The sequence below is a fragment of the Vulpes vulpes genome, chromosome 10, assembly GCF_048418805.1.
Source record: "Vulpes vulpes isolate BD-2025 chromosome 10, VulVul3, whole genome shotgun sequence".
Taxonomy (NCBI): domain Eukaryota; kingdom Metazoa; phylum Chordata; class Mammalia; order Carnivora; family Canidae; genus Vulpes; species Vulpes vulpes.
The window spans coordinates 59,884,755-59,900,854 of record NC_132789.1 but is presented as its reverse complement, the minus strand read 5'-3'; the positions used below and the strand labels follow the sequence as shown (position 1 = coordinate 59,900,854).

At 39.6% G+C, this 16,100-nt stretch overlaps 1 protein-coding gene and 1 pseudogene across 2 annotated transcripts in view; one reads left to right on the top strand and one right to left on the bottom strand.

Annotated features, from left to right (window-relative positions):
- PAWR (pro-apoptotic WT1 regulator) overlaps positions 1-16,100 on the top strand; it is a 103,078-nt gene that overhangs the window by 56,989 nt on the left and 29,989 nt on the right. For both annotated transcript variants that reach the window (XM_025992355.2, XM_072724445.1), the window contains exon 2: positions 9,544-9,675. In XM_025992355.2, coding sequence (XP_025848140.2) covers positions 9,544-9,675 — 132 coding nt within the window. The remainder of the gene's footprint in view (positions 1-9,543; positions 9,676-16,100) is intronic.
- LOC112914928 (large ribosomal subunit protein eL15-like) lies at positions 10,952-11,554 on the bottom strand (annotated as a pseudogene).

The window sequence follows — 16,100 nt, the reverse complement described above, 5'->3', positions numbered from 1 at the left end:
GCCCAGTGTGGGACTCGATCCCAGGACCCCAGGATCACGCCCTGGGCTGAAGACAGATGCTCAACCGCTGAGCCATCTGGGTGTCCCAGAAAGTAGCATTTTTTTTAATGGATTTTATGAACTGTTCAATATTGTTTGGAGATGAATGAATTATTTCATTCTTTATAAGACTCATCACTTATGAAAGAGAACAGATGTGAAAAAATATAAAGGAATGTGAAGCATTATCTAGCTGAACTCTTCCAGGAACTAGATAGTATACCACAAATTTATTCTGTCAAAATATCAAAGTCACAACACTTGGCTTAAGCTTTTATATTTAACAAAAATAAATTTTAACAACTTTAAATGTGTTTGAATCAAAAATTTTTAAACTGTATTTTGTTTTATATGCCTAGTGTTAGATAAGTAATAGTTGTGAATGGTGATTATCTGTTATGCTTAGCTATAGCCCTACTGTCCAAAAATTCCTACTAATGTAAGTAGAAAGTCCTATGGAGTATGCTGTTTTCCATATATTAGAAGCACTTAAAAATACCTTAATAAAATCATGTTTACTTATTTAATATATATATTTAAGATTTTGTTTATTCATGAGAGACACAGAGAGAGAGAGAGAGAGGCAGAGACAGGCAGAGGGAGAAGCAGGCTCCATGCAGGGAGCCGGATGGGGACTTGACCCCGGGACCCCAGGGTCACACCCTGGGTCTAAGTCAGGCACTCAACCGCTGAGCCACCCAGGTATCCCCAAGGCTTTCCTTTATTGAACACCAAACCATGTCATGGTCTCTTGGACTTTTATTAAATAAAAAGGAAATGAGTTTGAACTGGAAAAAAAAAAAAACCAGACCTTTGAGGCGTGGTAATAGGAATTTGAGTCGTAGTGGGGAACTGAGGCCTTAAGATGCCCAGGTCAAGTTGATGGGCCTGTTTCACACATACACACGAGTGTCTCTCATTTGTAGAAATTGAGGGATACTTGGTGGGTTGCTTTGTATCCAGGACATGAAGCCACACCTGCCCCTTCATCCCAGGGCCCTTCGTTACCTGGTGCAGTCTAGTCGAGGCCTTCAGAGGCGGCCCAGGATTCGGTCCAGCAGACACTGACGGTGTACTACGCAGGCCACCTTTCCCGTGCCATATGCTGTGGCGATGCTGCTGCTGTGGTGGCCCGTCTGTTGCCTCAAGCAGAGTCTCAGAGCTAGGAAAACACAGTGCCGTGGCTTTCAAACTTTGTTTTGGAGTGATAAAAGTGTGCTTTATTAACGACTCAAATACCATGAATAGTTTGGCTGTTAGTGACATTTTCTGAAATGTCAGGCAAATTTTTTTCATAAGATTACTAACAAAATGTCATTTACAGGATATAGTGGTCATCCTGGAAAAATCTACATATATTTTAAGATGCTGCATCCAACGCCCCCCCCCCCCCCCCCCACGCACACACACAGTTTTTTAGAGGTAATACGTGGTTAGGCTCAGATATATCCATAGGTCTTCACCTGCGTGACTGTTCAGGATTACGTTGTGTGGTTGAATGACACGTGGGTCGGGTCTTTCTGAGAGGGACTAATTTTTCACACTGCAGGCTCCTCCTCCCACGCTCCTGACCCATAAACCAGTCGCATCCCTTAGTCCTGGATGCGGCCAAAAGTGCCTTTGGAGAATTCCATGCCTTGTAGGGGGTAGAGCGACTGACGGAGAGTCCCTGGGCCCTGCGGCCGGCCGGAGGCGACCCTAGCGCTAGAGGGTAGCCGGGGAGCGTCCGGCTGAGACGGCTGCCGCGGAGAGGGGTTTTTCGGGGACTTCCTTCTGCCGCTGAGGAGAGCAAACTCTCAATCTGCAGGGACCCAGGGTACAGTGGAACGGCGTGGGGGGGGGGGGGTTACAGGGTTGGCCCAGGTGTCAACGCTCGGAGCGAGCGAGGTGGAAATGAGGGTGCGGAGGTGGCCGAGGTCTGAGGAAGCTGGGCCGCCGCGTGGCCGAGGGGGATGCGGAGATGAGGCCTGAGGGGGTTCCTCCAGAAAGTCTCCGAAAAATCAAAGGAGGAGGAAATACGAACACCTGCGTAGGACTACAGGTAGGCAACCGCCCGCTCCGCCGCCGTGCGACCGCGCCCCGCGCCGCCCCGCGGCTCCCCTCAGCCTCTCGGGCTCAGCCTCTCGGGCTCCGCAGTGCGGGCGCCAGCGCGTCCACAGATGACCCGAAACAAAGGCCTCACAGAAGAACGACGTTCTTTGATATTTTCCATTCCGTTTTCTTTTTCCTCATAAAAATCGTGGGTTGGGTTGCTCTACGTGAACCCCGTGACCGGGGAGTAGGTGCAGCTTGGCAGTTGGAAGGGAGTTCGGGGCAGGCTGCAGGTCCCACCGCTTCCCGGACGGCTTCGCGTCTCTGAGCCTCTTAATCCTAATCCTCAGATTCCTCTTCTGCAAAGTAGTAGGCGCCTCCCAGGGTCTTTGCGGGAATTTTACGTGATATTAGATGTTAGTGCTAAACAGTGCCCTGCACACCTGGAACGTACTTAATTGTCGACGCGATTAAGTATTCTAAGTGATGGACACGGGATTCGAATCTAGGTCTCTGGATTCCAAACTCTGAGGTCTTATCTTAAAATTTTCTAATCAAACATAGTGCCTTACAGACAACTATAAAAAAAAAAAAAGATCTAAAGATAATGTGTATTTTTCTTTGTGTCATTTGTATCTTTGTTTCCCCCACTCTACCTGAAATTACAAACATTTCCCATTTCTTAGAAAACGCTTTGTAATACTCCATCACTTTGCTCTCCAGAGACAGAAGTGTTATACTACATAGAATAAAATATTTGTCTACTTTTATTTAATCCCGATCAGCTAAATTTTATTGCTTTTCTAGGATTTTATTATGGGACTTTTCATCATATGCAAAAATAAGAAAAATGGTATAATGAAGTCCCCCATGTACCCATCCTTCAGCTTCAGTGGTCATCAACTTCTGGCTACATTTATCTGGACCACCACACACTACCCATTCTATTTCTTGTGTTATTTTGAAGCAAATCTTAGATGACCTATTATTTTAGCATGCATCCTAAGTAGTTCAGTATATCTAAAGACAAGGAATATCCTTTTTTTAAAATTTTATTTATTTATTCATGAGAGACACAGAGAGAGAGAGGCGGAGACACAGGCAGAGGGAGAAGCAGGCTCCACGCAGGGAGCCCGACGTGGGACTCGATTCCAGGACCCCAGGATCATGTCCTGGGCCGACATCAGGCGCTTAACCGCTGAGCTACCCAGGCATCCCAGAATCCTTTTTTAAAACAAAATCACTACACCTAAAAAAGTTAATCTCATGAAACTCCTGAGACATGCTTTTACCATATATACATTGTTCAAACTGTCTCTTAAATGAAATTTTTAAAATGTTTTATTTTAATGAGGATGCAGAGGTCAGTATGTCGGTATTGGTTCACATGTCCTTTGAGTTTCACATTTATGAGTCTCTTCTTTCTCTGTCCCTTTCTCTTGCAGTTTTTTAGTTGTAAAAGCTGGCTATCTTTTAAGCCCTAGTAGAGGCTTGTTTCTGTATGACAGAGCTAAGAATGGTTTTTGTTTTTAAAGGATTGTTTAGGAAAAAAAAAAAAGCAACAGATCTTATGTAGCCCAGAAGACTAAAATATTTCCTTGTTTTTTTTCAGTTTTCTGACCCTTGCTTTATTTGCATTTTCATGATTGCATCTCCATGGTGGTTATCGAATATATTTTTATGTCCCCTCTATTTTCTGTAATTAGTAGTTGGATCTAGAAACTTAAACAGATGTAGGTTCAGGTTTTTTCTTTTTTCTTTTTCTTTTTTAGCATGTTGTTTGTTCAATACCTCCACCACTATATCTTTTATAAGTCATTTATTGTCATATATTTACAATATTATGCTACTGTTTGAAAAATACATTTTGATGAATTTTGACAAATGTATACATCTGGGTAAACCATCCTGAGAATCAGGGTATAAAACATTTCCATCACTCCTGTCCCTTTCTAGTCAGCCCCATCCTCTCACACTCAGCTCTTGGCAACCACTGATCTGCTTTCTGTCACTAGGATTTTGCTTCCTCTGGAATTTTATGTAAATGGAAGCATATATTATATAATCTTTGTTTTCTGATGCCTTCCACTTAGCATAATGCTTTTGAGATTTCATGTATTTTGTTACTGAGTTAGTATTCCACTACATGGCTTTACTACTGTTTATCTGATTACTAGCTGGTAGACTTCTCAACAATTTTCAGTTATTGGCTATTATGAAAAAAGTTGATTTTTTTTTGTACAAGTTTTGAGTGAACATGTTTTCATTTCTTTTGGTAATAACTAGTAGAATTGCTGGGTCATATGATAAGTGTATATTTAAATTTATAAGGAGCTGCCAAACTATTTTCCAGTTTTAGTTTTTTTACCAGCGGGATAGGTGATACTCATTTGTTTGAAATCCTCATTAACACTTGATATTACCAGGGCGCCTGAGTGGCTCAGTTAAGTGTCTGCCTTCAGCTCAGGTCATGATCCCGGGTTCTGGGATTGAGCCTCACATCAAGCTCCCCCCTGACTGGGGAGCCCGCGTCTCACTCTTCCTCTCCCTCTGCCCCCCTCCTCCTACTCATGTTCTCTCTCTTTCTTTCTCAAATACATAAATAAAAACAAAACAACAACAACAACAACAAAAAAAAAACCCACGGTATTATCAGTCTTTAATTCTGATCATTCTGGTTTTATTTCACATTTCCCTAATAACTAATTCTACTGAGCCTCTTTTCCTGTGTTTATTCGCAAAACCTGTATTTTCTTTGGTGGAGTGACTGTTTTTGCTCATTTTTAATGATGCACTGAAATTTATCCTGGTGTGTGATACGTGGAATAAATCTGATTTCATCTTTTTAAATACAGCTTTCTAGTTATCCCCAAACCACATATCAAAAAGTTCCTCTTTTCCCACTGGTATGAGTTTCCACTTTTACTGTAAACTCAGTTTGTCTGTGAATTTGGATCTATTTCTGGATTTCCTATTCTATTCCTGTGAATTACATTTTTTGAGTCTCAACTAATAGGACTTTAAAAATATCCTGATTTCCTTTTTACTTGGCTACACTGTCAGATGTGTAGCAATAATCTGAATAATTTTTAGAACATATTATAGCATGTTAATGTTAGTAATTTGTTATTAGGAATGAAAATCATACTCTTGTTCGGGGGTTTTATTTGCCAAAATATTGGTGCTCTAAAATGCAGTTTTGGGAATAGCAAAGAGCTTGGTGACAATCAGTGATACTTCTCATTTCTGTTTTTAAAATGTCACTTTATAAGAAACGGCTTGTTAGTTTCAATTTAAAATAATTGTTAACCCAGTTCTCATACAGTTCTTTCTCTAACCTATGTAAAAAGAGAGAGTAAGTTTGACATGATTAATGTTTATCCAGAAATGAGAGCTGGGAAGAGAGAAAGGGCATTCAGTTCCATGTTATTGGTATAATTATAAAATCAGCATCTATTTTCATCTCATTTTTTTCTCTCGCAGATAAGAAGCTTATTTATTAGTAGAAAGAGACTTTTAAAAAGGTTTGGGTTCTTTTTGGTTCTCTTTTGCTGGTACTTATTTAAAAATTACGGTGGGGGAACCGGGCTGGCTCAGTAGAGCATGTGACTCTTGATCTTGGGGTTGTGAGTTTGAGCCCCATGGTGGGTGTAGAGATTACTTACAAATGAAAAAAATCTTAAAACCAAAAATAACTCTGTCTCCCTTAAAGATGCCCTCAGCTGTGCACTTAGAGAATCATGAATCTTTGCAAGAAATACAGGTAGAAAATGTATTAACCAACCTTGGTCCAGTAACTCAGTTCTCTTTTGTTTTTATTCTTACTTATCACCATTTCCACCAAAGTATTCCTCCAGGAGTATTTATCACAGTCACATAAAATAACTTAAAAAATATGTAGGATGCAAAAAAAAAAAAAAAAAAAAAACTGTACCAGTTGCTAGAAGAACCTTGGAGGGAAGTTGTGATTCGTCAAGTAATCCCTATTCTCAAAGCTGCCTGGAATGTAAAATGAGATAGTATATGTGATGACTAGGTTCCCTGGTCCGTGAGTGACAGTGTCGCCATGGAAAAGAATATTCCTTTTTTTTTTTTTTTTTGGAAAATAATATTCCATTTTAACCTGAGGTGATGCCGCCCATCTCTCTGATTTGTCTCATCTTGGTAACTCATTCATTCACTTACCAAGCATTCACTGAATTTGTCTTCTTCTTCTTTCTAATGCGCTGGTGAGGGAAAGGAGGGGAGGTCAGTGCTGAGGGACTGGATCTCAGGAAGTGAAAACAGAGATAAATAAAATCCCAGTGCTCAGGGAGTTCACGGCTACCCGCTTCAGCTTTTACCTGCTGTCTACACTGCTTTAGGATTTAAGAGTTCTTAAGCTGCTGACGGTTTTACGGTCAGGGCTCCAGGTACAGAAGACTGAGATGATTCCTTCACGGAGTAGAAGGCTAGAAATGAGATCACTCCTTATTTTTTCCAGATTTTACACACTTGCTTCTCAGCCCCCACTGTGCATTAAATGATTGGCCTCTTGTCTCACTATTATGTATTGACGAGTTCCTTTACTTTACTCTCTCTTCCATTCTGGGACCTGGATTCCACAGTTTCTACTGTGGTCTTACACATTTTAATATTAACTAGAGTGAACTGTCATAACTTTTTTTTTTTTTTTTTTAAGATTTTATTTATTCATGAGAGACACAGAGAGAGGTAGAGACACAGGCAAAGAGAGAAGCAGGCTCCCCGCAGGGAGGCCAATGTGGGATTCGAACCCGGGGCCCCAGGGTCACGCCCTGAGCTGAAGACAGACGCTCATCCGCTTAGCCACCTGGGGATCCCATCATAACTTTTTTAAAAAGTAATTTTTCTGGATGTCTTACATATTTACCCACATGATCCACCTCTGCTTAAGATTTTGATTGGAATTTTTATTGAACTTATAAATGGACTTACAAATTATTGATACCTTCACAATATTAGTTTTTTCTCCATTTAAGAATAGGTTTTGGGGATCCCTGGGTGGCTCAGCAGTTTGGTGCCTGCCTTTGGCCCAGGGCGCGATCTTGGAGACCCGGGATCGAATCCCACGTCGGGCTCCCGGTGCATGGAGCCTGCTTCTCCCTCTGCCTATGTCTCTGCCTCTCTCTCTGCCTCTCTCTCTCTCTGTGTGTGTGTGTGTGACTATCATAAATAAATAAAAATAATAAAAAAAGAAATAAAAAATAGGTTTTAATTTGTATTTCTCAGTAAAGCTTTGTAGTTTTTTTTTTTTCATAAAGTTTTTTGCTTTATTTTTATGGTTACCATTGAAATTCTACAATCTAGTTGGCTATTGATGTTACTTTGGGAAGCTATTTTTGCATACTTCTATAAAGACCATAATGAACTCTAGTAAATTTTAAATATTTTTATGTTATCAACAAAATTGTATCATCTGAAGGGATGGAATTTTGCCTTTTTTTTATTGCTGAAATCTTTTTTCTTACCTGGTTTTATCAGCAGTTCCAGAACAATATTGACAACTATGTAGATAGTGGAATGGATATCAATGTCTTACATCTCATTTTGCTTTTGACTTTTGATATTTTGCCATTAAACATGATACCGTCTGTTGGTCTGAGAAAGGTTTTAAAGAGCCCTAAGAGATTCTTTTTCTAATCAGGACTAATTAAACTTCTAGTACTCTTACTAGATTTTTTTCTTATTGTTTCTGTTTTTTTTTTTTTTTTTTTTTTTTTTTACCTAGGATACGTTACTTTTCATAGGATCAAGTTATCTCTTTTGTTGTCTACTCTCCACTTTTGGTCCCTGTTAATTTCCACTCTGAACTGCTGTATGTAGGTTCTATTCCCAAAATCAGTTTTGATCATGTTTTACTCATATTCCAAGAAATTGTAGGACCGAAACATCTTTCTGTGTTATGAAGGAAAAGTTCATACTTCTGCGACTATTTCTGTTCCTTGTGATCAGAGTACTTGCCTTTCCAGTCCTCACCTCTGTCAAGAACTGTGCAAGGTCTGAGGTCTTGCCCTGCTTGCAGGCTAACAGTGTTAGCTTGCTGTGGTTTCATGGATCATGACAACACGCTAGTCTCCTGGGTCAGAGTCAAATAGCCACGGTCTCCTCATTTTTCTTGTACCAAATATCCAAGTTCCAGTTCTCACCAAGTGACATGACAAAGATCAGATGACATCTGTGCACACAGTCCCATTACTGGGAGGATAGGAGCATTCGCTGGAATCTCACTCCTTTCATTGTTTACCCTCATTTCCTAATTTTTAAGACTCCACCTCAGATGCTTCCTTCCATATCCTCCGTTGCGGACCTTGTATCTGCATGTGCTGCTCATCTACTGTGTTCTTTCCTGTTCCACATACTCCAGAGTCCCTTCTTGGTTTGCACAGTCCCCTACCCTTTTCTCTCTTTTTATAATTTGTAAGTCCTGTTTTCTTTGGTTAGTGCCTTAGTGTTTACAGAGTGCCTGCCGAAACTTTTTTTTTTTTGTCTCTCACAGAACCCTTTAGGGCAGTATTGGTTAAGAATGAGTTCAGTTGCAAGAAACAGATAACCCATTCCACAGTTGGTGTAATGGATAGAATTTGTTTCTTTCTACGATTTTTTTTTTCACGTAGAGTCGGGAGAGAGGTAATGCAGGTGTTGATCCAGCTTTCTGGCAATAACCTTTCCATATGCTGTTTCCACCATCTGAAATTTTATTTTTTTTCAAAGATTTTATTCATTTATTCATGAGAGACACACAGAGAGAGAGAGAGGCAGAGGGAGAAGAAGCCAGGCTCTATGCAGGGAGCCTGACGTGGGACTCGATCCCGGGTCTCCGGAATCAAGCCCTGGATTGAAGGCAGGCGCTAAACCGCTAAGCTACTGGGGCTGCCCAGTTTTCTTTTTTCTATGTCTGCAATTCCAAATTTAACCTACGCCTTAAATTACAAATTTTTCTGTGGAGTTTCTGTCGAAGACTTCTTCCCCAGGTGAAAATACTCTTTCGGTATATATTCATAGGTACTACTAAGCTGAAAAATGGCCTTTATATTAAGTTATCTGCATCTATATCTACATATAACTTAGATCTTAAATCTTAACTTCCCACTGGACTATAAATTGTGTCTTGAGTGTGTCATTTGTTACTCTCTGAATAGTGCCTTGTTTAAGGTAGACACCATTCGTTTACTTGTTGAATGAATGTAAAAGAATGAGTAGTAGATCTTACCTTTAGGCAAGCCCTGTCACTGCTATTTAGAGTCTAGAGAAAAGATAAGTTGTCAGGGGTGTGAATGTGGATGTTGGTGTTTAAGCAGATAATTTAATTTATAGGAATTAAATCTATATATTGCTGAAAGGACCACCTTTGCCCAGATACTTCTTTAGTGCTATTAAATGTATCTTCATATATTATCAAAATATTCTGTTAATATTATGTGGAAATAAAATAGAAACTATTCTTTCTTTCAGTGCTTAGATGAATATGAAGATGACGAAGCAGGGCAGAAAGAGCGGAAACGCGAAGATGCAATTACACAACAGAACACGATGCAGAATGAAGCTGTCAGTTTATTAGATCCAGGCAGTTCCTACTTGCTACAAGTGAGTATTTATTTAAATTAAATTAAATTTAAAATTTAAAAAGACTTTATTTATTTGACAGAGAGAGTGCGCACAAGCAGGGGGAGCAGTAGAGGGAGAGGGAGAAGCAGGCTCCCCACTGAGCAGGGAGTCAGAGATGGGGCTCAATCCCAGGACCCTAGGATTATGACCTGAGTCGAAGGCAGGCGCTTAATTTAGCCACCCAGGCGCCCCTTAAATTTAATTTTAAAGAATTATCTTAAAAATGTATTTTCTTATGAGTTACTGTTGATTGTGAGCTCTGAAATCAAGAGTCACATGCTCTTCCAACTGAAACAGCCAGGTGCCCCAAACATTTATTTTTAAAATTTTTTAATTTTACAAATGAATATTTAAAAATACCAGGATGTCAGTTGCTATTTTAATAATAATTTTTAAATAGCTTTTAATAATTTTTTTCTAGTCTCCTTTTGGTTATATCAGCTCCATTTAAGTTTTCTCGTTTACCTAATGTTCAGTTTCAGTATACACAAGTGTAAATACCCTTACTAACTGTTGTGTATGAGATTTAGTATTCTACAGATCCCATAGGGTTGTGGGATAAAACCAGAAGCCTCCATCTTTTATAGGAACTCTGGCGGTGGAGACCAAGGCAGTTTTGCTGAGGTTAATAAGCAAGATATACCATCATTTGTAAGAGAACCCTCTTGCAACAGATTTATTCAGTTCTCCTAAAAATGGTGGAATTCTCTTAATTTATTCTTTCAGAAGCAGCAGTTACATAAATGGAATATTAAATTAAACCTAAAGATGTGGGCCCTAGTTAACTTTATTATTCTGCATGTGATTTTACATATATATTTAAGATATATAAAAGATTAGGAAATTCTTCACGTTTCTAAATGAAATCCAATTTTAAGAAGCTTCTTACTGAACCCCTAGAAACAGCCATTTGAGAGTAAACCAGCAAAGCGTTACATCATCTCAGTGAAGCTGTAGGTTTTATTACATGCACCAACAGATCTATGTGGCTAGCTTCTGCAGTCCACTTTTACAGAATTTATATTATACCTGTTATTCCAAATAGCATTGTAAATATTGATATATAAACTCCATAATAAAATAAAGCAAAGATAAAAGCGTTTATCTTACAAGAAACAGAGATATCCTACCACTTACAGTTTTCAAACATTATTGCACTTTAACTTTCATAATTTGACAGTACATTCATGGAACATTCTGCAGACAACTTATTTTAACAGATAAATTAAGGAACACTTAATTTTACAAGCATTAGTTATCTTAGCAGTAATGGTGGAGCTGGAGAGCATTGCATCTTCATGCCACACAGCAAGAACCCCCAATACCTACGGTAGAACTTGTGACTCTTTCCAAGGCCACATTCTTGAGGTCTGCAGATGTCAGTCCTTGTATCTCCCTGTGGTTTGGTGATCCACTGGGTGTCAGGATTTCTTTTGATAGCTTTTTGGAATAGGTTAGTGAAGATAATCTCAAAGAATTTATACGTGGAATCTTTGCCAACCCAGTAAGAATTCAGGACTCTCAGACCCCACAGTGGTGTCTAGCTCTGTCCTCTGCAGCAGACTGAAGGCTCCAGGCAAACTTTAGCTGGTTAACACCATGATGGACAGGCTTGCCATAGGTCACACCCTTAGAGACTGGGTGTTTGTGGCCACCACATTGCGCATGAATCCTATATATGATATGATCTTGCTTGGCCTTTACCCTGGTCTGTACACTTTTTTAGGCCAGGTTGGGCAGGGGCCTCGTGGAGCGCAGAGAGCTGGTGGTACTGCCAGCAGTGCACCCGGAGAAGAAAGTACATTACAGGGGACTGCTTCTTTCTCCGTAGCCCCTGGGTGTACTGCTGGGCGCCCATCATGGCTTACCTTTGGGCTGATGACCGCCACCAGACCGAAAGGAAAGAGCCTCTCTCTCCTTGCTTGGGTATTTTCTACAGTCTCCTATGTAACCACAACATGGTCCTTAAAAATAAGAAATTAAAAATGACACATTCTTACCATCCAGTACTCAGACCTTGTTTGGGTTTCACTAGTTGTCCCAGTGATGTTCTAAAGTTTAGCAAAAGGATCTCATTCAGCATCACGAGTTGCATTTAGTTGCTGTTATTTCTTTAGTTTCCTTTAATCTGAAGCAGTTCCACAGTGTCTCTCTTTAAATTTCTTAATCTTCACATTTTAAAAGACTACAGAGAAGTTTATGATTTTTCCCTTCAGTTTGGGTTACCTAATATTTACTCTAATTGTATTCACATTATAGATCTTTGTCAGGAATATCACAGAATTGATGCTATGTTCTTCTCACTGTGATTCCTATTGGGGCACATAATTGTAATTTGTTCTATTGCTGCTGTTGATCACTTTGGTCATGTGATTAAAGTAGTTGTTTCCAGATTCTGCTTTCCCTTTCTTAATAAATATTTTGTGGAACTGCTGATTCACATGAAATCCTTTAACAGGAAAAATATATATTTTTTTATGGATAAGTGCTTTGAATCCTGTAGATATCTTAATCCCCATCAGACTTTCTATCATCTTCCTGTGCTTATATCTGTATTGACTCGCTGTTACTATCTTCTCTGTTGGATTATATCCTGTTAGCATCCATATTAGTTTTCTATTGCTGCTCTAACAAATTTCTACAAATTTGTTGTCTTAAAAACAGTACAAATTTATCATCTTAAAGTTTTTTCAATGGGAAGTCCTCCATGGGTCTCATTGGCCAGCATCAAGGACTAAAATCAGAGGCTAAAATCTGGACCAGGTTTGTTATTGGAGGCTCTAGGGACGAATCCATTTCCTTGCCTTTTCCAGCTCCTGGTGGCTACCCACATTCTTTGGCTTATGGCCCTCCTTCCATCAAAGCCTGCAATGGTGGGTTGAGTACTTCCTACATCTTGTCATTCTGACCTTTCTTCTTAGTCATATCTCCCTTTGACCTCCTCCTACCTCTGTCTTCCACTCATTTAATGACTCCTGTGACTATATCGGGCCCATCAAATAATGTACATATCTGGCTGCTGTCTGCCTACTCACCTACATCTATTTCTGTGGATACTAATTTATACTGATAACTTCTAATCTAATACTATAGGGCTTTATTGTAGTAGTTGTAACTCCCTTTTATGACATTGAGAAACTTGTTTCCCATTCTCCTGAATGTCTTCTTATTTGTTCTGTCCCCTTATATGTAACCTATCTCCCATTGCCTCCCCTTCCCCATATTTATACCCTCTTCACCACGAGTGGGTTCTGACATCCCATGTTGGCTGTCTTTGCGCATGAACACCCTGCTGACAGTCTTCAGGCTTGGGCATCGCATGCAAGGCTGGCTATAGAATGCCCTCCTTACGTTGCTTGAATTGTGACTCTCCACACTGGATCCCCCCACCACACACACACACACACACACACACACACACACACACACACTCCCTGGGATTCCCTCCGTACACTGCTTAGCCTCTGTCATCCTGCAATAGGCTCCTCTTCCTACTATCCTTGTTCATGTTCAGACTCTGAGACCTCAGGCTGGATTGTTTCTCCATGGAGACCTCTCATTAACCTGATTGGGTTTTCACACCTCCAGGCCAGACTACTACTCAGTATGGACACTCTCTTGATCCTGTTAAGGCTCTGGTATGTCACCCCTGTTCATCTCTTTGCAGAGAGGCTCTCTGCAAGGGCTATGAACTCTCCATGCCATGCTGCTTTTTTTTTTTTTTTAAACCTTCTGAGGCTCTAAAACTCTTATGTGTCACCCTCTTGAAAGAATGACCATCACACCCTACCTGGGCCTCTTGATGTCTCTACGTGGGACTCCCTTCCTGATGTTGCCTCAGGACCTGACTTCCCTTCCCACTTTGTAGATACCCTTATTTCTGCTCTGGCCCTGATTTCTCTGGCCAAGCCAAGTCCCCCTGCTATGTGGATGTTCTCTGCAGTTAGCTTGGACCCTTTCTCTGTGCCAGGCAGCTCTTCATGTAGTGTTCCAGTACTCTGATACTGATTTGGGCCTCTTTATTTCCCTCGCATCTAGCTCTGTCTCACCTAATGGCTTTAGTACTGACTCATTCAGAAAGGAAGGGGAATAATGAGTTTTTCCTTTTTTAATCTTTGTTACTTTAATAAAGTTCTTGTTTAGTTTTTCATTTTCTTAGCTATTTTATCAATGATCCATTACAGATATTTTGTTCTGCATTCATCTTCAACAGCGTATCTTGTTACATTAAGTGTACCAGTATAGGCACTTGAAGTTAGTCTGGAAGGCCAGTTAGCATGCTATGCCACAATTTTATTGAGGATTATGGCTTCGTCACTAATTAGTCTAATCGAATAACCTCAGTATTCTTTTGCTATATTTAGCTGGGCTTGTATTTCTCTGATCTTATTTCACATATGCTTTTATATTTGTTTATACTTTACAAGTTCTAATCTGCCACTGCACCTGTAAAGAAAATGCATGGGATTTCCTTACTGAGCGTTCTAAGCTTGACTGAAGCAGAATGTTTTATTTAAACTTACACAAAACAGTTTGTGCCTTGCCAACATTTTCTAAGCTCACTGTAGGTCTCTCCCCCTCTCATTAGTAATACAAACCATCCCATTGCAGGGAAGATTATTTCAGGCAAAGTATAATTTTAAATCAGTTGTGTAACAGGCTTTGGGGTTATTGTAAGGTCTAATTACATAGTCTTTGAAACTTTTAAGACCAATGTCAGTCTTAGCACTTACAGTTTTTATACGTAGTTTCAGTGATACTGGTATTTCTCCTACCTCCTGCCCCATTTAGAATGCACTTGTCAACTTTAACAGGGATACTAATTAATGAGTTGCCATCCTTTGCTTGGAAGTCTTTGTTGCCACAGAAATACAGAGGCTTCTAGTTAACAAATCTGAGGTGAAGTTTATATTTGTGTATTTAATGTGTAAAAACATCAAGCATTTTCCTTCTTAAAATTATAAGGGACTCTTGCTGCACTATAGGGATTGATTTAGTTTTTTTCTACCTAATATTTCTCATTCAAGAAATGCCCAAGTTCCTCTTTTTGGCAAGAGTTTAGAGATCACTTTAAATTCCATCTTTAATTGACCACTTTGAATGCAGAGGAGCAGCAGACTACCTACCACTCCTCCCAATTTCTTCTGATACTAGTTCTCATACTAATATAGTCTATCCAATTTGGGGAACTTTCCATTGCTAAGGAATGTCATTTGATTACTAGAATTACTGTGAAATAACCTTTAGCTACAAAATATGTAGTTAAAAGACCCTATTTAAATATATCAATAAAGAATAAGCTTGGGTGTCTTCTGTCTGCTTCAGAATCTTAACTATTGAAATAGTAGTTATATAGAAATAAGCTTAAATTCTAATTGCTTACATATCTTGGATATGAACATTGAATGATTTGATCGGAGTTCTAATTCTACAAATTGCACCAAACTAGCAGTATAGAAAATATTGTGTGAAACTTAACTGCGATACGTTTTTAAGTGACTAATTGTTTAAAAAAAAAAAAAAAAAAAGCTGCCGGAAATATGGAAAACTGATATTACACAACTTCTTATTAGTATACTTAACTAGAAATTTGTCTAATACTGACTTTAAGTCTATTAAGTGGGTCAAAGTATAAAATTAGTATAATGCCACTATAGTTCAGTATTGCTAAAAACAGCCTTCATCTCACATTTTTGTACTTGTTAAAATTCTGCTCTAAATCTGTATTAATCAAAGTTTTACCACATTCAGGAAAATGCTTCTGTGTTAAGCTTCAGAAGTATTATTTATTGCAGTGTTGTTCATATCATTTCAGTGTATCAGCAACCCACAAATCGGTAAATCCAATAAAGGCTGTTCTCATTTAGCAATTCAGCTTACTCCATTTCAGTAAAAGGCAGTCTGGGCAATCAAGCTGTCCATTTGGTGTCATGTTTTAAAATATTTCAATTATAATCAAACTGAGAGAGAAGTATTGTTTTGGAAACTATGGCATTAGCATTTTTTGACTAGGTTTTATTAAGATGAAACTGCAAAAATTATTTGGGGAGCTGGGGCTATTAAGAGATTGAACAGGGCAGCCCCGGTGGCCCAGTGGTTTAGCGCCGCCTTCAGCCCAGCGCCTGATCCTGGGGACCCAGGATCAAGTCCCATGTTGGGCTCCCTGCAGGGAGCCTGCTTCTCCCTCTGCCTCTGTCTCTCTCTGTGTCGCTCATGAATAAATAAATAAAATCTTTAAAAAAAAAAAAAAAGATTGAACAGTGGTGCCCTGGTGGCTCGGTTGGTTAAGTGTCTGACTCTTGGTTTAGGCTCAGGTCATGATCTGGATGGAGGGATTGAACCCTGCACTGAATCTGCTTGAGATTCTTCCCCCCTCCCTCTCCAGCCCCCTCTGCTCCTCTTCC